The 26,940-nt window shown below is 53.5% G+C and overlaps 1 protein-coding gene and 1 long non-coding RNA gene across 14 annotated transcripts in view; one reads left to right on the forward strand and one right to left on the reverse strand.

Moving 5' to 3' along the window:
* The window catches only part of CAMTA1 (calmodulin binding transcription activator 1), an 848,163-nt gene that overhangs the window by 724,396 nt on the left and 96,827 nt on the right, over window positions 1-26,940 (forward strand). For all 13 annotated transcript variants that reach the window (XM_038537825.1, XM_038537826.1, XM_038537830.1 and 10 more), the window contains one exon: window positions 18,248-18,401. In XM_038537825.1, the coding sequence (XP_038393753.1) occupies window positions 18,248-18,401 (154 nt within the window). The remainder of the gene's footprint in view (window positions 1-18,247; window positions 18,402-26,940) is intronic.
* Window positions 1,550-26,715, reverse strand: LOC111095978. The gene is made up of 6 exons (XR_005359847.1): window positions 26,630-26,715; window positions 21,445-21,506; window positions 6,346-6,479; window positions 4,146-4,445; window positions 2,530-2,882; window positions 1,550-2,215 (listed from the first exon to the last, which is right to left on the reverse strand). It is a non-coding gene; the product is annotated as an uncharacterized LOC111095978 (long non-coding RNA).

Below are 26,940 nucleotides of genomic sequence, written 5' to 3' on the forward strand. Positions count from 1 at the left end.
GAGAGAGCAGCCAGAGGGAGGTGGCCACAAAGAGAGGGGCCACTGGTCTGAGGGAAGCTAAGGCCCTGGGGACCACCGTGGCAGGCACCAGCGAGCCCCAGGACCCCTCCATTCTCTAGTGGCAGACCATAACAGGAATATCTTGTCATTGCCACCTGTCAGTGCCAGCAGAACTTCCACTGGGGGCTGAGTCTCAGAGGCTGGGAGCTTTCCATTACCTCTGGAGATGTTTGCTAAGCCAGATGCCAGCATGAGAAGGTGGCAAGAGAGGCTGTGGGTCATGCTTTGCTGCCAGTCTCCAATATTAAAATTGCTGGAAGTCCCGGTCAACCCTATTCTGGCAGCATTGCTCAATAGAGATACTCCCCTCAAAGTTAATAAGAAGCTAAGAAATTAATTTCCTGCCAGGTGCCTCCGCCCAGCAGTGACAGCTTAATGCTTTCCATCATCTGGGGTGTATTTAAGTAACAAGGAGAATGGGAGGGGGTGCCAAGTGCTGTTCTGGCCCATCTGGGAGTTTACTGGATAAGGGACGGGAAAGTCTGTGTAACCTGAGCAGGGCAGGGGTGTCCTGCAACACACCCTGACCATGGAACCATCACTTCTGAGAAGGTGACTTTGATTTTTCACCTACCCTTGGCATGTTGCAAAATTCCAGGTACCCATGCAGCTCCATCCTGGCCCCCCTCTGCCTCCAGAGAGCTATGCTAAGGACAAAGCAAAGCATCTTCTCAGGGATGACCTTGTGTGTTATTGGAGTCACTTCAAACCTTTGGTTTTGCAGAAACCAGAGTCACATGGAGAGTTGCTCGCCTCCGAAGGAACAGTAAAACTGACCTGTTCCAGCTCATGACTCTAGAGGTATGGAAGACAGAGGGCACACGGAAAGACAGAGGGCACAGGGATTGGTTTGTCTGTGAGGTCACTAACCAGTGACTGAGTGGCTATCACTTGCCAGGAACTGTGTTGGGGGCTCTTTGATGTTTTCCCATTTGACCCCACAATGGCCCTGTTGGGTTGGCGTGATGACCCTTGTTTTAGAGGTGAGGGGAAAGAGAGGGGCTGAGTAACTCGGCCAAGATCACGTTGAGTTTAAAGTAGCCCAGGTGGGCCTGAGCCAAGGTCCAATTCCAAGTCCAAGTTCTTCCCATCATCTGGCTGCCGGCAAGATAACAGATGGGTGCACTGTTTCTATCATCTTTTAGTTCCAAAGTTAGTACCCGCTACTGAACACAGCTGACTTAATTATAACCCATCTTTTATGCCTTCATTCAACAAATGGCCAACAAAACAGATTGTTTTTTCAGAACAAACCTTAAACAAGTTAAACTTTGGTAACTTTCTCACGAATGGGTAAAACTGCATGTTTCACCTCGTACTGAATCTTGGCTGCCAGTGGAAGCCCTCCCCAGGGATTTCTTCATAAAAAGTACAGGTTTTCTTCCACTGAGACACTGAGTCTTTTTTTTTTTTAAGATTTATTTATTCATGAGAGACAGAGAGAGAGAGAGGCAGAGACACAGGCAGAGGGAGGAGAAGAAGCCTGCCTGCAGGGAGCCTGATGCAGGACTCGATCCCAGGACCCCAGGATCATGACCTGAGCCAAAGGCAGATGCTCAACCACTGAGCCACCCAGGTATCCCAAGACACTGAGTCTTGAGTTCAAGGGGGAGCCTCATTTAACAATGTTGTATTCCTGAACTGTTTCACATGTTTGCCATGTGAACATGGCCCAGCTCAGGCCAGGCACTGATGAGCAGACAGATGCACAGCTACTGCCACAGAGGGTGGCCCTCACCAGCCCTAACGCTCTTCTCTTATTTGGAACTTCCATTTCTTCTGGTATGGCTTTTTTCCTGAATGTCCCCGGGGCAGGGTGGGGAGGGCTGAGGCTGCCCTAACCTCTTCCTTCACACCCGCCTGGGTCTGAACCCTTGCTTCCCCCAGATCTTTCCCAGGCTGGATTCTTATTCCAGATTCAACTCAAGGTCTCCTCCTCCAAGGCTTTTCCAGAGTTCCCTGCCTAAACTCCATCTCACACCCCCCTCGGATACCCGTCATTCAGGCTTTTTATACTCATAGCACCAGCCCTTCAAAAATCACCTTCTCCTTTCTCCGAATATGCCTGGCCTATCTTTTCCTTTGGGTTCTTTGAGAATAACTTCGTCTTACTCACTAGACCAGTCCATGGCACGTCGTGGCTCTGGATGGATACCTGTTGAATGAATGAGTGGGTGAATGAATGAAGTGAGTACTACCATTACCCCCCACTCTGCAGAGAAGAAGCTGTTCCTCCGAGAGGCTGGGCATCCTACCCAGGAGCACCCAGCTGGTGAGTGATGAGCTGGGATCCCCCACCCCTCTCTCAAGTCAACTAAGAGAAAAGAAAGCCTTATCTTCTATGGGCTCCGAGCACTTGCACCCTTTCTCCTGCACAGCAAGGGAAGCATACAGAAAGAACTAAGAAAGGCACCTTGCTCAAGTGAGTCTAAAACCCTCAATCAGAAGAGGTATTTTTTCAACTTTTACCTTTCAGCTTCCGTGTACCCATCGGCTTTTTCCAAAAGGAGCTGCTGGCTCATTTTACCGACAGCCACTAGAATTAATTGCCGACCCTGGGTAGCTAACTTCTCTTAACAGCTCCATGGCAACAGTGGTTCGCAAATGCCAGCAAGTGTTTTTCTAAAGGGACTCTGCCCCTTACACAAAATAGAACATTTTGAGTGAAATTTAAACACAGTTTTTGAACGGCCCTGTTCTGATTTCTTCACACTTCACAAATGCTTTCTTTGCAAACATGGGTGTCCCAGTTACCCTGGGCTGGTGCCAAGGCCCTCGGCCCAGCGTCTGTCTTCTCAGCTTCAAGGCAGCCGTGGTAAGACCTAAAAACAAACAAGGAGAGAGAGCTGCAGGCCTCACAGCTGAGAGGCGTGTGTGAATTGTGTGTGTGTGAGTATGTGCGTGTGTGTGTGTGTGTGTGTGTGTGTGCGTGTGTATACATGGAGAGTCCAATCAGCTCAAATGCAGAAGTACCCAGAATGGCCCATGCAGCTTCATTCACTCTGCCTCAGCAATGGCAGGAGGGAGGAGAGGGTAGTGGGTAGATGGAGGGTATATGAGCCCCCAACTGGCTGACACACTTGTTATCCTCCAAAGGCACAGCCCCCAGCGACTAGTCCATACTGGGTGCGCCACTTCACCGCTCCCCCAAAGGCAGATGTCAACCAGCCGTTGATTCAACCAGTACCTGTTGGCCCCTACTGGGTTATGAATTTCCTTCTGATGTAGACTCTACTATCAGAAGGCTTGGAGTCTAAAGGAGGATGTAGACCTGAGTCCAAATATCAGTGAAAAAATATGGTACAAGTTCAGAAGGCTGCTCTGGGAATCTGGGGAGAATGCAGTTATTTGGTGTTGGGAGTGTCAGAGGAAGCTTCAGGGGAAATGTGGCTTTGGAACTGGGTCTGGACAAGCAGGTGGGATGGGGACTGGCAGAGATGGGGTGAAAGGAGCAGAGTGGGCAGAGGTTTAGTGGTCCCAAGGACTGTGCCAGGGATGTGAGGAGGGTGTGTGGAGGTGTAGATCAAAGGGATCTGGGCCGTCGTGGAAGACTCATATCTTTGTGGGTTGAATTCACAGAAGATGAGGAGTCGTGGACGGCCAGCAGCAAGTGGTGCCAACAGAGCTGAGACTTGGGAAAATGGGTCTGAGAATCCAATGGGGCCCATCAGAAGGCCGGTGCCAGTTGATGGGTGAAAGGATAAGGACCAGACTGGGGCAGTGGCCTCAGGGACAGAGAAAGCCTCACCATGCCCACCTTTCTACCCTCCTTCCATTCTGCTGGCACCAGTCGTGCCTTAGTGAGTGCGGCAAGAGCCACAGCCATATAATCCTTCTGGAATTTCCCAGGTCTATGGCTTGGTTCTGCCCCCACCAGCAAATGTGGGTCTTGCTCTCCAAGCACAAAGCTTGGAGATGCCCCAAGGAGGCTGGAGAATGCCCATCTCTCTGTCGCACCATCTGGGGAGGAGTAGAGCCATCCTTTCCCTGGGGCCACAGCACACACACATACACCCCACTAGGGCCTTTGGCATCTGCCAGGAGAGGGGGACATTTGGAAGAAGACTCAGAGCTGGTGAGCTCACCCTGCTCTGCTGTTTGCAAGGGGCCAGCATGGGGCAGCCCGGCACTCGGCTCCAGCGCTTGTTCGGTCTGCAGCAGCAGAGACCAGGCCTTGTCCGGTGTTGGTATTCAGGATGTCAAGCCCTGCCGGTTTGGGGGACAGGTCGGCATTGCCTGCAAGGGCATGGGCTCTGGGGAAGGGGCGGGCCTGCCGCAGTGGCTCTGCAGAGGAGGCGGCCCCCGGATTTGCCTGTGTCATTAGTACAGCAGATTCCGTTATTACCGAAGGAGGCTTACAGGTTATCAGGCAGCTCCAGGAGCCACTGGAGAAAGGAAGAAGATAAAGAAGGATTTAAAAAGAAAATAACAAAAAGAAAAACTGTAATTTCTAATCCAAACCTCGCCCTGCAGTGGCTTTGTTAACCCTCAGTCACTCTTTCAAGACATAAACTGTTGAGTGCCACAATTACTTCAGTGATTACACTTTATCTTGTCCTACCAAGGTATTAAAGAGGAACTGGGGACCACATTAAAAAAACATACAGCCCAATTTAATCATGATTCCCTCTAAAACAATTGCTAGAATCTCACCGTTACAGTTGCCAGAGCATAAAAATCCTATAGATGCTTGGTGGGCCAGGCACAATTCATCCTCTCCTGCCTCCATACTCTGCCTGTTTGTCATTCAAGGAAGAGCTTTGGGGCTTATGTCTTTAACAGGATTTAGTGGAGGGGCTCCCCAGATGCTCCCCAAGAGCAGAGGGAGGGTGGCCCAGGTTCCAGCCGCCCAGACATCCCTGCTTAGAGCACCTGCCCCACCATGGCTACCACAAGGAAGAAGCTGGCCTGAAAGCATGAGCTCCAAGAGCTAAGCACAGTGCCCTCGTGCAGCTCACTGGGGATCTCGGGGGCGCCCATCCATGGTCAAGGTTGCAAAGAAGGTCATGGGCCAGGAAGCCAGCATCATTGTGAATACCACATGGGGTGGACGTCAGCCAGCTCTGCCCTGCTCTACTTTCTCTCTGCAAAGCAAGGGAAGTGCAGCCATTGCTTTGGGGGTGGTTCTGAACCCCAGGAGGGGTCAAAACCAGGAAGCAAGCAGGGGGTGGGAAGTTGAGTATGGCTCCCTGACCTCACTCTCTCCCTTTCCACTGGGTGACATTAGAAGTCACAGCCTCTCTTGAGTGTGAGAGTCACACTCTCTCCCTTTCCAGGGAAGGGGATGCAGAAGTTGGTCTGGACAACCCATAGGTGTCTTCCCACCTCAATCATCCTCTGTTCCAAGAGGAATACACAGAAGAGTCCCAGAGGCCCATGATTTGCAGGATCCTTAAGGATCTTTCATGTACAAATTAAAGTATATAAAGCATCTGGATGAGGAGGTAAGCAATAATTAATTAGAGAAGAGTTTGAAAGACCTGAGGTCCTGTGACATGGCTTTTACCTGGCTAAGGATTAGAGATGACTCTGGTGGCCAAAGAGAATCCCACACATTCTGACCATGTGACAGGATGTGGCTGGGGTGGGTATCTCTTTGAATTCATGGATACTTAAATCACACAATATTTCTTGAAAAATATAGTTTTGTTTTCTTCCAACACTTAGAAGATAGCCAAAAATTATCTCAGAGATCCTGTTTTTCATGATTGGCCAAGAATGACCCGTGTTTAGCTCATCAAAACCCCTCCAAAGCTTGAGTATGCATTGGTGCTAATGATGCTTCCTCAGTGTCTGAGAAGAATTTCTTAATCTTGCCTCGATGGGCTCCTGTCTTTGAGAATTACACCTCCCAAAAAAGACATGTCTGAATCAATTTGGTTTCACTCCACACATAAGTTCTGTGAAATCTTGGGGAAAGGTGGTCTGTAGCAATACTGAATGATGAAGTCACATGGGTTTGAGAGGTCACTGTGAGAGTCACCTGGCTGCTTCAACATGTCAGGCACCGTTCAAGTGCTTGTCACCCGTACGGGGTAGGTACCAGTATTCTCCCCCCTTTTACAGGTGAGAAAACTGAGGTACAGAGGTGGGCTTGCCCAACGCCCACAGCTAGGAAGTAGCAGAACTCAGATGCAAACCCCAGCATGTGTAACCAAAGCACACCTCACTTTCACTTTAGCATCCCATGGACCTGGGTTCAAGGTGGCACTTTGGTGGACGACCTAATTCTTTTCACTTCATGTTCCTGTGTGTAAAGTAGAGATAATGCAAGGCAGTCCTTACCTCATGGGGTCCTGGTGAGGATTAAATGAGCTAAGGCCTGTGAGGCACCCAGGAACATACCAGTGCTGAATAAATGGTAGCTCTCAGCAATCACAGTAACTGCTGTTGCTGTAGTAACCAGCGGACAGTCTGAACTGTAGAGTGGAGAGAAGAGTGGCTTAGCAAAAGGATGACATATCTGCTTAGGAATTAAGGTTCTTATTTGGTTGATGCAACAGAAAATTCAATTTGAACTAGCTCCAAGGATAAAAGAAAATTTGAGGGTTCAAGTTACTGAAAAGTCTTGAGGTGTTCTGGCTTCAGGCATGACTGGATCAAGGAGCCCAATCAATAACATGGACGTTTGGTGTCTCCTTCCCTCAGTTCTACCTCCACGTCAGCTTCCTTCTTGGACCCCATGCCCTGGATGCAAGAGATGGCTTCCAGGAGCACTAGGCTTCATCATCCCAGACTCAGGTCCAGCAGGAAAGAACATCCCTACTCCCTAGAGGCTCCAGCCAAGTCCAGGGATTAGCTGTGATTGCCTCTGGCTGGGACTCATGGCCAGTCATCAAGGCCCAGAGAATGTAGGGCTCCAGTTGGCCAGCCTGAGTCACATGCTCCCTCCCTGGACTGAGTCAGAGAGAAGTGGTTTGTTCCCTAAAGTACATTTGGATACTTTTATCACAAAAAAACACCAATCCAGTAGAGTTGTGTTCAGTTCTGCCTCCCATTAGCCATGTATCTCTGACCAGATCCTGTGGCACCTTTCCGTCAGAGAGGGCTCATGTGGCCAGTGGGGACAGCAGCACATGCTCAGCTTCCTCCAGAGCTATTGTGAAGAGCAGATGGACAGGAAAGGCTCCAGAGCACGTCAGACGCCTGGATGATTGTGTGGTGCCGTTGTCATCTGATGGGGTTGACTCACTGCCTAATGGGGCACGGTTCTAAGCAGAGACACCAGCTCTGGGAGCGAGACTGAGGCACATGTCCTTGGAGAGGAAGGGACAAGAGGGCAGTGGATTTGGTATCCAGTCTTCCAGGAGCATACGGCCAAGTCTCGGCCAGAGGCTGGTGAGAAGGGGATCATGTGGCCCATGGATGTGGCTCCTGGGATGGGAGAGATGTGAGCAGTGGGGACTGCAGCCCTCAAGACGGAGTACCAAGCATCCATGCCACCAGCCCCAGTGCTTCCCCCCTTGGTCCCTTCTGGGCCAAGGCCCAAACCCTGAGCAGGACCCATTCCCCAGTGTCCCAGTGAAAGGTCCAAGGCATCTTACCTCAGGGCTGGCTAGAATGACACTTGCTGCGACTTTTAATAAATCAAAAATGAGTTCGAGGTGATAGCAGGAGAAAAACTAACAATCTCATTCAAGCTCAGGCTCTGCCAACTACAGGGTGACAGCCACGCACATCCCTGGCAGGTGCCTGGCAAGTGGGAAATGACAGGCAGAGGCTGAGCACCCTGGCTGACACTCCCAACCCTGACCCCATGCAGTAGGTGCCCCCCCAGATCTGGGTCCCATAGAGAGATGACTCCCAACGTCTCCCAATATTCTGATATAACCCTTCCATAACCCCTATGGATCAGCCACCCAGGAACTAATATCACCCATTAAAAATATATATGTATTTCTACCTTTCAGCCCGTGTCCCCCTTGGGATAATGAGTCTCATACGTTAACTGCCCATCGCGCAGAGTTTGTTTGTGCTAAAATTACCTTCCTGAGCTCCAAAGGGAACCCTTATTCTTAGCATTTGGGGATCTAGTGAAAAAAAAGCATACATTCACCTTCTCCTCTTTCTAACCTAAAACACGTACATTGCATTTCCTCTTGGCTTTTGTCTTTCTGGCCAGAAAAATCCTTAATCTTAGTTTCCCCGTGGCCAATGCCTTTCTTCCATTGGTAGCCCCTTCCCCTCTGCACTCACTATTCCAGATCATGGTTCGTAATAAAAGAGCCTTTGCTGCTCCGACTCCAGCTCCCGGGTATGCCCAGCTCACCAGGCGTGGTCCCTTGGTCCCAGGGACGACTTGGCGGACACTGGCATCCATGAAGCCCAGAGGTCTTCCTGGGCACTCGAGCCCCCCAGCCTCCATGGCCAATTTGTTTTATTCTTCCCAAGCTCATTGCCTTGCGTTTCACCCACAATGGGCTCCATCTGTCACTCCGCACCCACTAATACAACCCCGAGAGATCCTCTCAGGACTGATCACAAACTTTGGGCACTTTATGGGCACTTCGTCACCCATAAAAATTTAGTGTCATCTGCAAATGAGATTTTATTGGGCATTCCTTCCCTCAGACCATTTGTAATGACTTTAAATAAGACAAGGCCTGGCCCCACACCACCGCAAATCTCACGGCTTCCATGTGTGCGTCCAGAAACCTGCCCACACACCCCGCTGGCAGGTGCGGTGGGCAGCCAGGTCTTGCTCCATAATAGAATGTTCTCCACGACAGTCATTGTCCAGGATGGCTTGACCTTCTAGGGAGCCTTTAGGTGGCACCTTCTCAGAGGCTTCAGGAAGGTCGGGACAGGTGGCATCCTTGGCAACTCTCGAAGCCCATGCATTTTTATGTGCGCCTGGAGAACGGTGACTCCTCTTCCCGCCAGCACTGCCCAGTGCCCGGGATGTGACCAGGGCCGTGCCAGGCGCGGGTTCCCGCGTCATCTGTGAGCTGCAGGGGCCGCGCGGGCGGCCGTTCAGTCGGCGCGGCTCCCGGAACTCCGCACCAGGTGGAAACTGTTTAAGTCTATTCCCAAGACTGGAAAACTCTGGTAATTGTGTAATAACAACAGCAGTGGCAGCACTCGGCAATTACCCAGGGTTTTCATCTTCAGACCACTTTACCCACATTAACTAATTAAGCCTCCCAGCCTCCCTCCGAAGCAGGGAAGGGCCCCAGACTCCCTGTGGCGCGCGGTGGCTTAATGAGGGCAGCTCGAAGGCAGGGGCGTGGGGGCTCCCCCAGGGCAGCCGGCCTCTGCCCCCACGTGGAGCAGGAGAGGAGGCCCCCTGTGGGCCCTCCCTGCGGGGCATCACCCCAAGTCCCCCTGCCCTGTGGGGCGCTAGCCAGGGAGCAGGGAGGCCGTCTGTGTCCCTGGCCATGCAGGGCAGAGGCGAGGCCTGGCTCCCAGGGAGTGCGCCGCCCGCTGGCTTCACTGCTTACTGGGCCCCTCTCTATTCTTTCTCTCCCTTCTTTCTCTTGTTTGGGGTCTTTAGCCACCCCCAACTTTGGGGACCTGGGTCTGGCCCCAGTCACCAAGTGCTCCGCTCCTAGCTGTCCCCTGCCCCACCTCACTCCTCTGCCTGAACACAGAGATGGGGACTCTGCTGCCCGGCCCTGCCCTGAGAAGCTCACAGACCAACGCAGAGGCCAGGACTTACAGCCACACCCCTGTTCCCATCAGCTCCCAGCACCCCGCATGACCTGGCCAGCCTCCCTGGACTAGTTTGTGCTCTGGCGTAGATGCTAACTGGGCAGCTGAACACCCCTCCCCCCACCCAAGCTCTGGCCAGTCCCCTGGGAGACCCTGGGGCCCAGAGGAGAGGAGGCGAGGAGGCATGGGACTCATGGCTGAGGCGAGTTACAGCATCCTGGGCAGTGAGCCTCCATCCCTGGAACGCATAACAATAGCACCTGCATCCGTGTGTTGTTGAAGGGGCTAAGTGAGGGGTGGTCAGCAGGGCCGGATGGTGGGGCTCGGCATGCAGCTGACAGTCAGAAAGCAATCTTTGCAAACAGAGGTGCCCACTGTGAGGTGTGTGCTGGGGGTACAGGCACGTTCCTGCCCCCCTCCCCCAGGAGGAGAGAGGACATAAAATGTGTCCATTCTGTACACGGGAGTTCTCTGCAGCAGGGAAGAGAACCGGAAGGGCCTAGCAGCCCGCAGGAGACCAAGGCAGCCAGGAACTGCCCCCCACCCTACACCCTGTGCCCACCCTGGCCCTCCTCAGGGAGCACAGTTCCTGCATGTCCTCCAACCAGCGTGACCCTCAGCCTGCCTGCTGGCAGCCCTCAGTGGGAAACGGGAGAGAGCTGGAGCCTGCCCAGGGCTCCATGACTGGCCTCCCTTCCGATGGGGACAGGGCGTCATCCAGAGCAGAGGACAGATGCCAGGCTGCCCCGGGCAGCTGGAACACAGGCGAGAGGATTTTTCTCTGCCTTGCAGCATGGTGACACCCACAGCCCTGAGATGCCTGGTATCATCATTTATTCATTCCCTAATAAATCCTGCCCTTCTTTCTGCCGGCTTTGCACTCCTGTTTTATGGGCATCTACCCCGTTTATTAAGCACCCAGGTATGGGGAAGCCTCTGCCTCTTAAGATCAGGCTTGTGGGGCTTTCGGAATCTGCATAAATGGTGCTCACGTGACAGATGCAATAATAGAATGGGCTTTGGCTCACACGGTGGTGATTTACTCTGTCCCCCTCCTGGGCGGGCAGTGCGCAGGCCCACCCCCGCACCCCAGCAGCAAGTGGGGAGGTGTGTGGCACTATTACACGCTATTATGACTTTCTGGGTAATGTATACATTTTCACTATCACACAGCCTCTCTCCTTCATTTTTCATGAGAACTGGCACGAGATTAATGACTGAGCCACAGAAGAAACGGAACGCCATGCCACTCTGATTTATCGACCACTTAGCGTTGATGAAGCTGCAAACAAGAGTCAAACAGATGTTGCAGCTGCATTTTTCTTTATCAAAACCAACAGCTTTTTGCATTTTTAACCACTTCGTGTGCTGCTGCCCCACTTCCTCCACAGAAGGGGTGCTGGCTCTGGGCCTTCTCCTTCCCATAGAGGTGAAGGAGACAAGGCCGGGGCTGGGGGGACCTCCTGGCACCCAGCAGCAGCCAAATCCAGCGGTGGCCAAGAGGAGGACATGGTACCCCCCGAGTGGGGCCTCGGATGGGGAGCTCACTGCTGTACCTGCCGGCCTTGCCAGAGCCTGTTACACACCTGGGGCTGGGCCCTGCATGCAGCAGGCTCAGGCTCAGCTCCTCCCTGCAAACTGGAATGTCCCCCCAACTCTGTCTTGAACCCATAGCAAATTACTGAACCCCCAGTCAAATCAGCAGTGTCGGTGGCCTTGCTTGTGAGCCCTGATCATGGGTCAGGCCCATCCTGAGCTCCTTATGGCCTCACCTCTCTCCCAACCAGGTCAAACCACTCATAGTCCTCCCCTATCCTACAGGGCAGACACAGAGACTCAGCCAGGTCAGGTGCTGGCCCAAGCTAGAGCCAGAAGCCACAGGAGTAATGGGGCTCTGTCTCCAGGTTGGAAGTCGGAGCTCTCTGGGGACCAGGGGGAAGCTTAGCACCCCTCCCCACTGTCTGACCCACTCTCAGCCACCCGTGGCTGCCACTAGCATGGGCTTCCCACATGTCTGCTGAGCCTCCTCGTCTGTTTTTCTCTTTCCTTCCTCCCTTCCTCTGCCTCTCCTTCTTGCTTCCAGCCCCGGTCTGAGGTCCAGTCCCCCATGGAGGGTGAGTCCAGTTCTCCCTGGCGGGGTCTCTGCTAGGGAAGCCCATGGGCACCCTCAGAGAGACATGGCCCACCTCCACCAGCCGCTCTCCCGGTCTGCTGCCCACCCAGCCACCGAGCAGCCACATGATAGTGGCCACCAGCACAGGGGGAGCAGGGATACTCTCTCATCCAACATGGTCTCCCTCTCTCAAATTCCATCACCAGATTAAATGAGCAGTCATGCTTTCTTTCCTGCCTCCCTCTCCCTGCAGGACCCCAGTGGCCCAGGGAGCCCAGGTCAGGAAGAATGCGCCAACATTTGAAGGGGCATACACAATCCCCCCACTTGGCACCCCTCTTCTGCTCATCTTTCCAAAAGGAAGGCCCAGCCCCGGTAGGGGAAGAACTTTGGCCATGGTGACCAGGAAGGGGAGAGAGTGTGGACAGAGCACCAAATCAGGGCAGAGATACCTCAGAAACTTGGTGGTTAGGTGAAAGCAGCTCAAATGCCACCTGAGCCTTGGGCCAGGACAGGATGGTGACCAGGGGAAAGGGGGCAGTTCTTGGGCATCTGAAGCCCTGATGCCCCAGAGGCACAAGGAACTGGGTGGGAGGAGGTGGGATGCTGTTTTCCAGAACTGCTAACCATCATTTCCTTTGGCTTTGCACTCTAACAATGGTTCCCAAACTGTGTTCCCAAGAGGGGCTCAGGCTAATGTTCAAATAAGCTTGGAAAGCCTGTTTATTACAACACCTATGAGGTGTCCTCCTAAGCAGGGTGCTGTAAAGACTGACTGGGCCTGCAGGAAAGGAGCCTGTGTGACTTTGGCAAAGCATGCCCTTTCCAGAACATTCCTAAGCACTCCTGTGCTTTCAGACATAGGTCCTTGGCTTGTTCATCCTGGACTTCCCTTTGTCCCTGAGGGTCAGATGAAATATGCCATTTGGAAAAGGTGTCTTAGGAGATCAACTAGCTCCGGCCCTCAGGGCATACTCTTCCACCACCCTTAACCTATGTTATGAGTCTCTGTCCCACAGAGTCCTGGCAACTGAGCAAATCCAAACGTCACATTTTCAGATAAAAACTAGGGTGGCACTGGGGCAAGGGGTCAGCTTAGCCTCCCACCAAGGGGCCAAGGGCTCCTGGGCCCCCTCAGATGCTGCTGCCCCACTTCCAAGAGGACAGACACCACCCTTTTCTCCTCCTGAGTCTGTGCATCCCTCAGGAAGACACACCTGGAGGTCTTCTGGGTGGGTCCCAAATGCTGAGTCACCAGGGAGGAGACAGCTATCTCTATGCTGCCTCCCAAGGTCAGCTGCCTGGCAGGCTCACTGGCCTGTGCCCCAAGGGCAGCTCAGCTGTCCCACACCCTCAGCACTCGGCACATAGGGGCAGAGCACCTACCACATGCCAGCTCTCCTCTGGGCTTGGGGAGCCAGCCACGAACAAAGGAGCTTGGCTAGCAGAGCTCACACATAAGGTGAGAAAGCAGTCCAAGCAGTAGTTGCTCAGAAATAAGAAATGGAAAGTCTTTTTAAAGGGGGGAAGGCACCTGAGTGGCTCAATGGTTGAGCAACTGCCTTTGGTTCAGGTCATGATCCTGGATCGAGTCCCGCATCAGGTTCCCCGCATGGAGCCTGCTTCTCTCTCTGCCTATGTCTCTGCCTCTCTATCTTTGTGTCTCTCATGAATAAATAAATAAAATCTTAAAAAAGAAAGAAGAAATGGGGGCAAGAGCCAAACAGGAAGTGGTGAAGGGTGCTGGGACTGCAGGAGTGGGGAAATTCATTCGATAGGGTCTTAGACAAGGTGCCCATGAGGAGATTGAGGTCCATGAGGTGTTGAGATTCCAGGACATATGAAATGGAGAAGACAGGCAATCAGGGGAATGGGAATGTCAGGGTGGGTGGGCCAAAGGGAGTGTGAGGCCAGAAGTGGCCCCAGAGAGAAAGGGATGGTTCTCCTATATCCATGTCAGGGATGTGGGCTTTCTTCGCAGGCCAGGGAGGCTGGCCCAATCATGGATCATGGCTGCTGGTCTCAGAGAGTGGGTGGGGAGGGAGGCCAGAGCAGAAGTGAGGAAGCCTGCAGAGGGTCCATGTGGCAGGGATGAGGGCTCAGAGAGGGGAGCAGAGTGGGTGGAAGAAATGACAGGGCTCGCTCGAACTGGCTGTGGAGGAGGAGGGAGTGAGTGAGAAGAAAGAATGACCTTCACAGGTGGGGGCGGGCAGGGTCCAGTGGACCAGGTGGGCCCTGTGGACATTGGGCTCAGCCACATTAACCAGGGGTACTTTGGAAGTCCCGACCAGGGCTGTCAATAGGCAGTTGGACAGGTGAGACTGGAGCCAAGCAGAGAAGTGGGGCTGGGGAGAGATCTAGAATCCTTGCAACTCAACAGTTGTAAGGTCATGAAGCTGCATGAGGTCACCAAGAAAGGAGAAGGACAAGGACCCCACTGGGAGGCATAGAAGAAGGGGAGTCTCCATGCACTAGGGGGGTGGTAGGGAGGAATTAGGATAGAGGGGCTGTCACAGAGAGGGAATGCATTTGAGGTAGAGAAACTGCCTCTACCTTAACTCTGGTCATTCTGTCAGCAAAATGTCAGAGTTCGGTTTGGGGTCTGGCCCAGTGGCACTTGGAAGTCAGAAGAGCAGGACTTCTGTCCAAAGGGGACTTCACACCTCTCAGAAGCCCTGGGTAGGCTCCCTTGAGCAGCTTGGCAAGAAGTGCTTTCGAGAAGGTTCTGGAAATTCTCCAAGATTCTTACTTACTCTCAGCTTTCCTTCAACAGCTACAGCCTGCCCCCACAGGACTCCCTCCCTCAGGCCTTCAGTCCCAGACCAGGCCTCCTGGACATTCAGGGGGCCCATCTTCAAGGGTCATGCTCTCTTTGTGGGGGTTGGGCTCTTGTATGCTCATAGGAGCTCCATTGCCCAGGGAGGAGCCTCTGGATAGGCTGTTGTGTGAGCCCCGACCTGTAAGACCTGAGCTGAGTGATAAACCCCCAGGAAACATGCAAGCAGCCCAGGGAAGACAAAGGCAAGCTGGCTCCCCAGCCATCCAGAATCCAGAGTCCTGGCGGGTCTGCTGGGGTGTGTCCTTGGCTGGGTACCCCCCAAGCTGGGCATGGGCGAGCACTTGTCCCGCCCACTGTGTGAGGCCAGCAGAGCGGTTCTTGGCCAGGATCTGACACTGTTATGAGCACTCCATGAAGCTGATGCATTGGGACTCTATGGCTAATATATTTTTCTGCCAAAAACACCCAATAAAACGTACAACTAATGAATAAAATTGCAACGTTGCCAAGAAGTGATGTGTGCCCCAAATTTCCAAAAATACTTCAATCACTCTGTGTCTTAAAACCAGCCCAAGCCAAGAAGTCATCGCTTAAAATTCAGCCCAGGAGTTTCAGCCACAGGAACCCCAGGCCTTAGGATGGAATCTGTACTGAAGACACAGACCATGGCGCCATCCACTCCTGCAGTTCCTAACCCCAAACCCACACCCCTTGGACCTTCAGGGGCTGGCACCTTCTCCTCAACTGTATCAAGGCCCCCAAGAAGCACAGATGCAGAGCAAAGGCTCCCCACAAGGGGCCCTGCACATTGAGCATATTCCTCGAATCAACAGAGCAATGGTGAATCTAGAAACCCTGAATCAGTAGTTACAGATGTGGGGTGCACAGACCACTGGATCTGTGAACCCCTTAAATGCAGTGTTGATGTGCCTTGGGTAGCTTTTGAAACTAGAAGTGGAATATCCACAGCCTTCATCAAATTCTCAAAGAGGCCTCAGACCCAGAAAAGGTTAAGGACCAGCCTTACCTCTTAGCTTCCTAGGAATGCGTATTTTGGAAAGACTGCTCTGCCCACAAAGACCCAGAAAACTGAAGCCAGATGTCCGTGGAACACAAGCTTGGGGAGCCTGAGGATGGGGAGTCCCGAGACAGCCCAATTCAATTCTACAAACACAAAATGAGCACCAATCATTGCCAGACATGGTCCCTGTGGTTGAGGAGTTAAGGGAGGCAGAGGCACACAGACCATGAAGACTCAAACCTCCATCCTGCTGTGGTAGATATACGGAGGGCAAGATATCAGGAAACACTTCCTAGAGGAGGAGGCGATCCCTGTGCCTGTCCTCAGAGACTAAATGGAAGCTGGTTATGCAGAAATGCAGCTAGGCCCTGAAGAAGGAACAGAGCTTCTGAAACTTTGGGTGCATGGAGAATGTGGCCCTTTGCTCCCCAAGCCCCCACCTGCCCTCCCACCACCTTGGCCCCCACAGCCTCCCCACACATCCAGTGGAGCTCAGTGAGGCTGTGGGGCAGGAAGCTTGTGGCCCTTTCATTTCACAGGTGGCTGACATCCTGGCTTTCTCCTGCAGGGCTTGGCTCCTGCTCATGGTCTGGGATCAGAGGATGCCCCCTGTGGCCCGGGGGCCTGCAGCCCTTTGATCCTTCCTCATCTCGCTCAGTGGCTGGTGCTGCCACCTGGCCAGGCACAGGCTCAGGCAGGAGGTCCCAGCTCAGATGCAACCCTGGAGAGGCCACAGTGTCTGTAGGAAGAACACAGGGCAGGGACCTGGGTGTATGACCCCATTTCTTCTTGGCTCCCCCATCTATGTAACGGGCATTACATATCTACCCAACCCACCTACCTCTTGGGCGTATTGCAAGGATAAAGTGAAATATGAGGTGGGAAAGCACTTAGACCAAGCAAAAAGAGGCCACCAGATGTCTTGGCGGACCTGAATTTGGAGTCTGAACCCTGGCTTCCAGCCCAGGCTCTGTCCCTGGCCAAGCACACAGCTTTGCCGCAGTCGGCTCATTGTAGATGGAGGGCGCCCTGCCCAGCCCTGCCCAGCGCGGCCCGGCGGGCCAGCCTCCCCGGCTAGCACGGGCAACCCATGAGGTAATGGCTGCAAAGTGCTCTGAGAAGAATAAAGTACCGTGCCGATGTCAGGGATTATCAGTATTATTAAGGAGCATGATTACCGCAATCCAGAAAAGCTGCCATTAACGAGAAGGCTCCTGTTCATGTTGATTTAATTTCCTGGTTAACTGAGCGTTGGCAAGAAAAAAAACTCTGTGTTTCAACCCTTATTGAAAATCTTTTTAAATTATACCAGTCTACTTTCTTGCACTGGTCATGGTGTAGTCTTGGGTCTTTATTTATGAAGGCATTGATTGATTCACATAGTCATTTATTACTCTTGCCCTGGCCATATCCAAAAAAGGCAACTGTGGCCTTGTCTGTGCCGGGGGTCGTCACACCCTCCCGGGACTTGCCGGCGAGTATCACTCAGAAAAAGCAGAGGACACAAGTCCAGGGAAAAGCATGAGATGGGGCCTTCTAAGGGGCTGTATCCGCAGTTCCCTGGGGCATGTTAATATATTGCCATAGGTTTCCTTACGATTTGAGCAGTGCTTTCTGATTGGGGTAGAAGGTGTTTCTGGATTTATCCAGATACACTCTAAAGTGATATGATTGGGTTTTGTTTTGTTTTGTTTTGTTTTGTTTTTAACAAACTTGTCAGGCCTGTTATGGCCAAATAAATGGCCTTGCATCCTCGAGGGCCACAGAAAGCCATGGAAGGCCCATGCTCTTTGCAGGGAAGCTGCTGCCCCTACCAGATCCCCTTGGCACGTCGCTATCAGAACTGGTGGTGGGCAGAAAGGCTCAGAGGGCATTTTGAATTGATTCTCATGGGAAGAGGCTGACCCATTTCCATAGAACCATCTGGGGACAAAATGAGGTCTTCACACAGAGTTCTCTCTGTTCTAAAGGCTTCCCAGGAGGTGTTTCCAGAGGCTCTGAGTGACAGCTGCCTCCTGGGTGTTGCTCAGAAGTGACAGGCTGATGGGGCTGTTTGTCTGGAGAGAAGCCCACAGACTGAAGTGCAGAGAGATGTCCAGCCCTTAGAAGTGGGGTGCCTTAAACTCTGGGAACTCCAATTCCCTCGGAGAGGAAGGGGGTGATGATGCCTGTGTGGGGGGATGTCCAGCAAGCTGTGATGAGGAACTTCGTATAAAGCACGGAAGAGGGGCCAGAGCTCCTGGGCAGCTGTTGGCATAAAATCCCGAATGTTGGACCAGTGATTATGTCTGACCTTGTGTGTGGTCCTTAGTTACACACAAATCAGCCCATGTGGTTCTCAGTTGGGGGCGATTTTGTCCCTCAAGGGACAATGGGTAATGGCTAGAGATACTTCTAGTTGTCACAGCTGGGAAGGGGGCAGGATTTACTAGCATCCAGTGGGTGGAAGCCAGCACACAGGGCAGCCCCACACCAGACAATGATCTGGTTCCAACCGTCAGCAGTGCCAAGTTTGAGAAAGCCTGCTGTAGGGACACTCAGCCTGTCTGTACCTGTTGGGGGGTACCCTTTGAATGGGCTCCATGCCTCTCTCATGCTGCCAGTCTCTGTACTCTCCCTGCAGAACCCCGACATCGTCCTGGTGCACTATCTGAACGTCCCAGCCATCGAGGACTGCGGTAAGCCATGCGGCCCCATCCTCTGCTCCATCAACACCGACAAGAAGGAGTGGGCAAAATGGACGAAAGAGGAGCTCATCGGGCAGCTGAAACCCATGTGTGAGTACCTGGCCCACCTGGCCCAGGGTCCTGCGCTGGAGGCCAGGCCAGCACGATGCGGGCGGGTCAGAGGTCCTCTGCAGCCATCCTACTTGGATGACAGTGACTGTAGCTTCTATAAGGGCCACCCCTCCCCTATTCTCACTTGATCCTCTAAGCCCCCTGTAACCAGGGCACAGAACATCAGGCCCATGTTGCAGATGACAGCAATGAGGTTCAGAGGCACAAGGCCATGGAAGCGAGGAGCAGAGCCAAGAGAGCCCTGCCCTGCTGTCTCACGGGCTGCAGACAGGAGACCAGTGGCAGTCTGGGGACAGTGAGGCCTGGAAACAGAGGAGGAGCTGGCCAGAGCTGGCCTGCCTCCAACCCCCAGCCCATCTGCTCCTGGACATGGGGCCGGCTCGGGCTTGGGCTCCCAGACTGGGTGGCATGCAGTTGACCAGAATTAGCTAGATTTCATTCTGTCAGCGAAGTGATGTTCTCTGAAGCATCTGTCAGGTGCAGATCACTGAATCGGAACATCAAGTGAGTCTGGAGAGCTGGGCATGGCTGGTGCTCCATTTCCATGGGCAGCCGCTGGGGGCTCTCAGTGGCCTCTCCTGCCACCTGAACTCAAGAAGAACAGGCAGGGGCCTGCCAGACCCAAGAAGACCCATCCAATACTCAGGGCCCAGGGTTCCAGAACATTGATTTCTGAGGCTCAGTGAAAATACATGTCATCATACAGAACCTCTGAGAAGAAGCCACCAGGTCCCTTAGAACCTGTGCTACCCATGGTGGGGCTGCAGGGAAGAAGCCAATGGACACCATATCCAGATAGCAACTAAAATATCCTTTTCTGGGGGACCATAGGTGTCCTGTCACTAGGAGTAGCCAAGCTGAGACCTTGATGGCACCTGCAGTGACCAGTCAATCCTGAGAGTTCCTCAGTGCTCCAATGGGGGGATTACACCCCATTCTCAAGGTTGGGGTTGGGGACAGGAAGGAAAGATGGGTCTGTGTGGGAAAAGAGGCCCAGGGGCTAGACCCCAAAACTGAGCCATCATCCTGAGCTAGGTGCTGGTGGGGAGCTCCAGTCATCTTGGCCTTGCTGCTGCTGCCAGGAATCTAGGACAAGGAGGCCCAGGGGTCTTCCAGGCTCAGGCTATGTCCCGTGGAATCCTCCTTAACTACATATGTGACACACTCATCTTGTTTAAACCTCCTTATGTTCCCAGGGTGGATCACTCTCCCCTGTCTTCATCTTCTTACCCACCTCATCTCTCTGCCCTCAGCATAAACATCACCTCTTCGGCAGGCCCTTCCCTACTACTGGCTGGGCTTCACATTGACCCCCCCCCCCCCCCCCCGCCAATGCCCTCTACCCTCCCCTGTCCCCACTGCCCAGCTACTTCAGGACCTCCAAGGAGACATCAGACTGAAGTTAGCCTCCCATGCTTAACTGGAGAGGCCTCTCTAGCCTCCTCAACACTCTGCAGAGCACCCAGAAACTGAAGACATTGCAGCTAATCCCCAGGAATCTTTCCTGTACTCTGCCCTCCCTTGGGGCCCTGTACAGTGCTGGGCATGTGGAAAGCCCTCAGTAAATATTTGTGGGATGGTCGAATGGAAAGCATCTGTGCCCAGCTTTGGACAAAAGCCCCCAGTGTCCAGGCCCCGGGAGCCAGGGCTGCTGGGTCGCACCCTCCAAGGCCAGTCCAGGAGTCTAGGGAGCCAGGGCAATGGTACTGGGCATCCTAGCCTCAGACCGGCCTGCCCTCTCCTTCTAATTCGGTACTGAGGTGGTGTCTAAATGTACAGGACTCATCCACCTGGGCAGGGGAGGACAGTCAGGCTAGGGGACCAGGTGGGCCTGGTTCTGTGACTGCTTCATTATGTGACCTCAGGCCAGTCACTTTCTGCACCCCAAGCCCCTTCTAGAAGGTGAAAGAAAGAATCCAGAGTCTCCCAACCAAGATCCACAGCATTCAGCCAGCTCCACTAGGCCCAGGTCAAGGGCTGGGCCTCTGCAGACCCAGATCCAAAGCACTGGGCATGCAATTTCATCCCACTTCCTAGGAAGTTCTAGAGATCACATTAGCCAAAGGTTAGCCAAGGAGGCATTCCTGAAGGAAAAGATGCCTTCCAGGAGGCTACAATGGTCAGAGCCTCTGGCCTGGGTCCTCCCAAATACCTCTTAAGACGCACAGAGGGCTGTTCTTCTAGAAGCCACCCCATCACCACTGTCCTCACTCCTGTAATCTATCAGCTCCCTTTTTCTCTCCTCATTGCCTCTACCTCCCCACAATACCTGCCCGCCCCCCCCAGTGCAGGAGCCTCCCCATGTCAGACAAGGATGCCACCTCCCTCGGGGCAAGGGGATTAAGCTCCATGAGCTCTAGGGGCTGCAAACCAGACCTGAGTCAGCCTCTGGTGCTTACCTGGAGGGAACCATGAATGCCTGCTCAAAAGTCTGCAGTGCATCAAGAAAATTATGTAAAACTACAACAAACTCCCCATAAATCTAATAACACTTGGCTCGCTGGTGTGTCTGGGGGCGGGGAGCAAGCAGCACGCAGTTACTGAGTGTGCATGTGTGTGCATGGCTCTGGTGGTAGATGCATAGCCTGGAAACACAGCCTTGGAACTCAGGCTCCAGTGGAAGCTTTACACGCGATGAGTCTTGGAACACACGTAGGGCACCAGCTAACCATGTTTGGGGAAAGCAGAGGTGTGCGGGGAGCCAAGAAGGCATCAGATTTGGTTCCAAAATCAGGCGTGCCACCCAACACTGGAGCCAAACACATTAGCTTCATCACATTTTCACATAAATCACATTCCTTCAAAGACTTCACAGTTTGATTTGCTGATGTTTCCAAATTTCTCTGCCCTACAGCAGAGTTGTCAGTGGTTTAATCAAAATGTTGTGCTTATCAGTGGTGAAGGGAAACTCTGATCCGCAGCCTCTGCCTCACCTGTTGCAAGATGGGGGGCTTATTATTCTTGAGCCTTGGGAATCCCACAAATGCTCACTTCTAAGCCAAATTGATTCTGAGAATCCTACCTTGATTCTTGTGATTGTGCCATTTGGTCTCATGCCTTCAATCTGCCATCTGAGGGATGCCTCTTACAAAAAAAAAAAAAAAAAAAAAAAAAGGAAGACAGGGGGAAAAATTTAGATATCTGATAGGAATTCTCGATATATTTTCCAAAGATGCTTCCTATCTTTTGCAATCCCTCCTGTGACAGTTAGAAGAAGGGTGCTGCTGTGACAAAGACCTAAAGAACAATGGCTTTAATTTAAAAAAAAGAATTTACATTCACATTCACATTCACATGGCACTTCAGGGTTGACACGGCAGCCCCAGAGTGCCAGGGATCAATCCGCGGGGCTCCTTGCAGCTGACTGGCCTAACACTCGTAGGGTGCTGCTCTCTTTTTTGTGGTCCAAGATGGCTGCTCCAGCTCCTACCATTGCAACTGCATTCCAACCAGTGGGAAGCACAGAAGACAGAGTGGAGGGCAAGCTTCTTGCTTTCAAGAACAGGGCCCAGAAGTTGCACATAATACTTCCACTCATATGTCATGGATCAGAATTTGGTCATATGTTTACCCTTGATTGCAAAGGAGTCTGGGAAGTATAGTCTCATGCTAAGCACTACCGTCCTAACATACTTTGGGGAATAGGGTTCTGCGTGTGAGTCATTCAGAGCTGAGTGGAGCTGAGCTAGCCTGGGGTGTCCCTGTGGGGCCTCAACTGAGAATTGCTTGTCTTAGGTCAAGACCTGAGAATGATTGCCTCGGGCCCCATCTGAGAGTGGGAGTTTATAGAATTCAAGTGAATGTGATCTGAAGCAGATCAGACATTCTGGGGTATGTTCCAGTGCAGCTGGTCTGAGAGCACCAGCTTTGGACCGGCAAATCCCCAGAGTGTGAGCAAGGGCCTGGCCAGGTGGGGTTCCGTCCTCCGGGGTCAACTTTGAGTGGAGAAGAGTGCGAGGGAGCTCTGTGCCGCCGTCTTTGCTCAGTGATCCTCGGCCGCCCAGAACCACAGTGGCTCCGAACCGCTGTGCCCTGCACCTTCCACCCTCGCTCTACTTGAGCCTGCAGGAAGTCAGATGGGGCCCTGAACATCCGTGGCTTTCTGCCTGGCCCCGTTCCTTGGCAGCCTGGGAGGGCACAGGCATGCCAGCCACTTCCCAGCTAGCAGTAGATGAGGTTATGCCATCCAGAGTGAGGGATGAGGGCGTGAATTTTAAGCTGTGTTCACAGCCTTCCCTGGAAGAGATCGTGCCCCAGCTGTCCCACCCAGGGGCTCCTCCTGGAGCACGCTGGCTGGCTGGTAGCCCTGCATCGCCCAGCAAGTCCTGGGCCTTCCCAAAGACTTCCATGAAGTCACTTCCATCAGCCACGTATGGGCTTGGCTCTACTTGGACTGCTTTCCCAAGGTCCTGAGACCTCTGGGTGGGAAAGCAGGAGGGCTGGCTGGGGAGCCTGCCTAGCCCCGGGGCCTGCACCCCCCCACATGCTTCCATGGCCGAGGTGACTGGAGACAGGGAACCCCACATTGCTGAGAAGTAGCTGTTGTAGCAGAGAGGCTGGAGGGAAGCGGGCTCATCAGCCGGCACCTACCGCCACTTGAAGCCAACGGAACCCTCCGTGTCCAGAGCCCCCAGCCCTTTCTGCACCTGTCCCAGCAGCCCCACCAACGCTGCACCCCAGGCTTGCTTATAGAGTCAATGCATCTGTTGTTTTCTCATAATTTTCCAGACAAAGACCAAAGATCCAGTAAAGGGGGCGGTGTTTATTTGTTTTGCTTTTTTGCTTAGATTGTAATCCTGGTGATTATAGAATATCAAGAAGTAAAATCAACAAAGGCTTTCCTTTCGGGGGCCCTGCATGGACCCTTGTTCCTGGTCGGTTAGCGCCACCTGGTGGCCCTAGCAGCAGAGCGGCTCAGAGATGGGAGCCCTCTGCAGGAGCCGGACTCCCCTCCCTGGCCAGTGTCCACAGCAGCCCGGGGACTGTGGGGCACTGTGCCACCCCTGCCCGTGGACCCGGTGTCTGCGATGCGGTGGGAGGCCATCAGGGGCCTGCTCTGTGATTCTGGAGCCCTGGGCTCGGGCTGGGGCTGGAACAAGCAGAAGGGAGCCCCAGGGAGAGGGACACCCACTGCCTTTCCTCTCTGACTTAGTCTATCCTGATCAGACATTACTCGGCTGGTGCAAGACCAAGAGCCTGGCAGCTCCACCCTGACAAGGGAGGCATCCTCCAAGTCTTGGCCAGAGTCTGTGGGTGGTAAGAGGAAGTTAGCAAAGCAAGTCGCAAGGTGCTGGCCCCATGTAGCTGCAGACAGGGGCACTGAGATGGGTGGGGAAAGGAGAACAGCCAGGGGAAGGGAGTGTGTTGTAAGACAAGGTTGGAAGGTTTCTTTCTGGTGACAAATGTTCACCTGGAAGCACTTTCTAGCCTCCCCTTCTCTGAAGTTACACCCAGGATAGGAGCGAGGGACCAGGAGGCAGGAATGAGCTTGGGCATGGCCGGTGGCCCGCTCCTGGGGCTCAGGGGAGCCAGGGCAGCCGTGGCTCCCCACCCAATGCTCCAAGGCCCACAAAGCCTGGGCAGAGGTGTTGGCTCAGTGCCAGGAGCAGCAGTCGACAATGAAACTACCTGGGCAGACCGATAAAAGGCAGGTTCCTGTCTCACCCTCCACCCACTCAGCCCCTAAGGCTTTCTGATTTCACAGGTCTGGATAAGATTCTTATGCTTTTTGAGAGATCCCAGCCTGAATCAGGCTCCTGCAAGAGCCCCACCAAAGAGCCCTATCGTGGAGATCAGGTCAGCACCGTTCTGGGGCCACAGGCCCCTCTGAGCATCAGATGGTTGTCCAATCCACATGGAACGGAAGCAGGTGCTGGAGGCAGAGCCAATCTCAAACATGCATGAAGAACTGGGTGTGTAATTGGCCTGGTGAAGTCTTCCCATAGACTCTTAAGATATGCTACCCTAGACGTTTCCTTAGGTTGAAAGTTCCATGTGAAAGCCAGGCAGTTGATGGGGTCTTGCAGACTTTTATGCACCCCCACACATGCTTCCATGACTTGAACTCATGAGAAACATTGTGTGCCGTGAATAGAAGCACATCTGTGTCCCCATGGCAGGCTCAAGCCCAGGACTGCAGCTCCGCCCCTAAGAGCAGAGACACTCATCAGTGGATGGAACCTGCGAGACCCTGAAGTTCCCCCCTGCTCCCTGCCTGTGTCCACAGGATTTAGAGTCACTGGGGGAGGTGAAGACAGTACAGAAGGGCCTAGAGAAAATTTTCCTGCCCATTTTGCTTGTCTCTTCAGTTAGGAGCTGCTGGCAAAGGGAACAGGCAGTAGGTCCCCTTATGTCCCCTGCTTCTGTCCGCGAGCCTTCCTGGCACATCCCACCCTGGCACGGAGGAGAGCAGACAGTGGGCATCAGAGACAAGTTGGTTTGGGCTAGCTTCCTTTTCCTGCTCTGCTCAGAGGATCCGGGCTTGTTTTGCAAATGTGCCTCCTTCCCTCAGGCTAAATTGTATTTGGCTGATCTGGCCCCCAAGCAGGAAAACTGAAAGAGAAACACTCCTTTTGATTTCTTGTCTCTCCCTGGCTGCTTGGGCGCCACGCACCCCCTGCTGCTACAGAATCCTGTTTTAGCCATCCGTTAGTCCAGTGAGCCCTGATGGAGTGCGTCCCTGTGCTGGTGTGGAGGACACAGCAGCCCTACCCACCCGTGCCTGACTGCCACCCAGGGCTGACATAGTCTCCCTCAGCGCTGGGAGGTGGTTCTGTTAAACTTAGAATTCGTTGCCAGTATTAAAATCTCCAGATTTTCAGCCTCTATTTGAATATCGATGGTTCTGGTCCACACAGTTAGGAGTCACGAGGCAGGTGTCTCAGTGCTGCCTGCCCCTCAGCATGTAGGTGCCGCCTCCAGACACAAGGAGAGGGCGCCGGATTCCAGAATCCTTACAAGCCCAGAGTCTCGAAAGATGCAAGATGCAACTGTCCAAAATCCCACGTGGTCCCCTGCCCCCACTGCCAGTGGTCTGGGGGCGCTGCTCAGACAGGAGGTCACTCCTGCCATCTCTGCCACTGAGCGGGGCTTTGGGAGATGGTCTACTGTCAAACCCCAATGGGAGAGAAGAAGATTCCAGAACCATGTAGCTCCCCAGATGTGGGACAACTGCTGGAGCTTCTGTCCTGGCCAGCTGAGCTTCCAACATCACTAGACAAGGAGAGCTCCAAGCACATTCACGCCCCCACTAGGGCGCAAAGAATTCCCTGCCTCAGCAACCATGCCACTTAGCAAATCAGGAGGAGATGCCGAGAGCCTCCATCCGACCACCGACCCCGCAATGCCGCAGCAGGGAATCACCCAGCTCAAGCCACTTTCTATGTCTGAGGGCCCCTAGGAGATGTCCCAGGAGGCCACGCACTTGGCTCAGGGATCCTGTTCCCATGTGGACGGAACAGCCCGGACAGGCTCCCCACTGGAAAGGTCCCCTCCCTGCCTGTCACCTCTGAGGCCCCTGGCCTCTCCCACCTGGAAGAAGTACTCCGTTCTCAGGCCCTCCACCTCTCTCCTGAGCATGTTTGCCGTGGGAACAAGGTGCCCCCTGCCCCCCCACAGAAGATGAGGCCCCGCATCACCAGACTTCCAGAACTGGGAACTACTTGCATCCCTGCACACGCATGCCATCCTGTCCCCACTCAGCCTCTGCACTCCTTGAAATGAGATTTCTGGAAATGTTGTCCTCAGGACCCATAGGAAAACAGAGTTGAGGGTGAGATGGGGAAATGGAATAGCATGTGGGGGTCTGGATACGAGAAGTCAAATCTAATGAAAATTTTATCCAGTTGAACCCAGAGGTCAGAAGCAGGGCCTTTATTCCCATCAACAAGAACACAGTCAAGATGAAACTAGCGGCTGCCGGTTCCCATTGACCTTGTTGCCATGGAGACAGCCTTAGTGTCAACAACTCGCAGGATCAGAATGGGCTCATTCATGCAAGAGGCATGTGGCAGGCCCCCTCCCGCCTGCCTCCATCACGTGGCTCCTAGGTAGGGTGACCACAGGTCCAGGGCTGCCTGGAAGCGGCTCTTTTCATACCATGGTACAGCCACGTGATCCCAGTGTCCCTGTCAGTCTGCAAGGTGACCTGTCTGGATGGCAGGTCAAATGGCCACCCTATTTATGGGTCATTCGTGAGTGTTGAGTACCTGGGCAGGAGCACTGGAGGAGCCCAGGCTGATGGGGAAGGAGGAAGGGACCCCCTTCCCCACACAGGCCTCGTGTTCCGTGTGAGAGAGGGGAGGGGATTATCTTGGTCACCAACATTCCACTTGTCCCCTGATTGCCACAGCAACAAGAAATCTCTTTCATGCAGAGAAAACCAAACATCAGTTCCAGCAGGCACCGCCTGTGTGGTTACCCAAGCTCCTGCCAGCATGCCCTGTCACACCTCTAGAAGTTTCTGCCCCACAGAGCAAAGAGGGACAGGCAGCTGGCTCTTACCAGCCTTCTAGAGCCG

This window comes from Canis lupus, chromosome 5 (genome assembly GCF_011100685.1).
Source record: "Canis lupus familiaris isolate Mischka breed German Shepherd chromosome 5, alternate assembly UU_Cfam_GSD_1.0, whole genome shotgun sequence".
In the NCBI taxonomy this organism is placed as follows: Eukaryota; Metazoa; Chordata; class Mammalia; order Carnivora; family Canidae; genus Canis; species Canis lupus.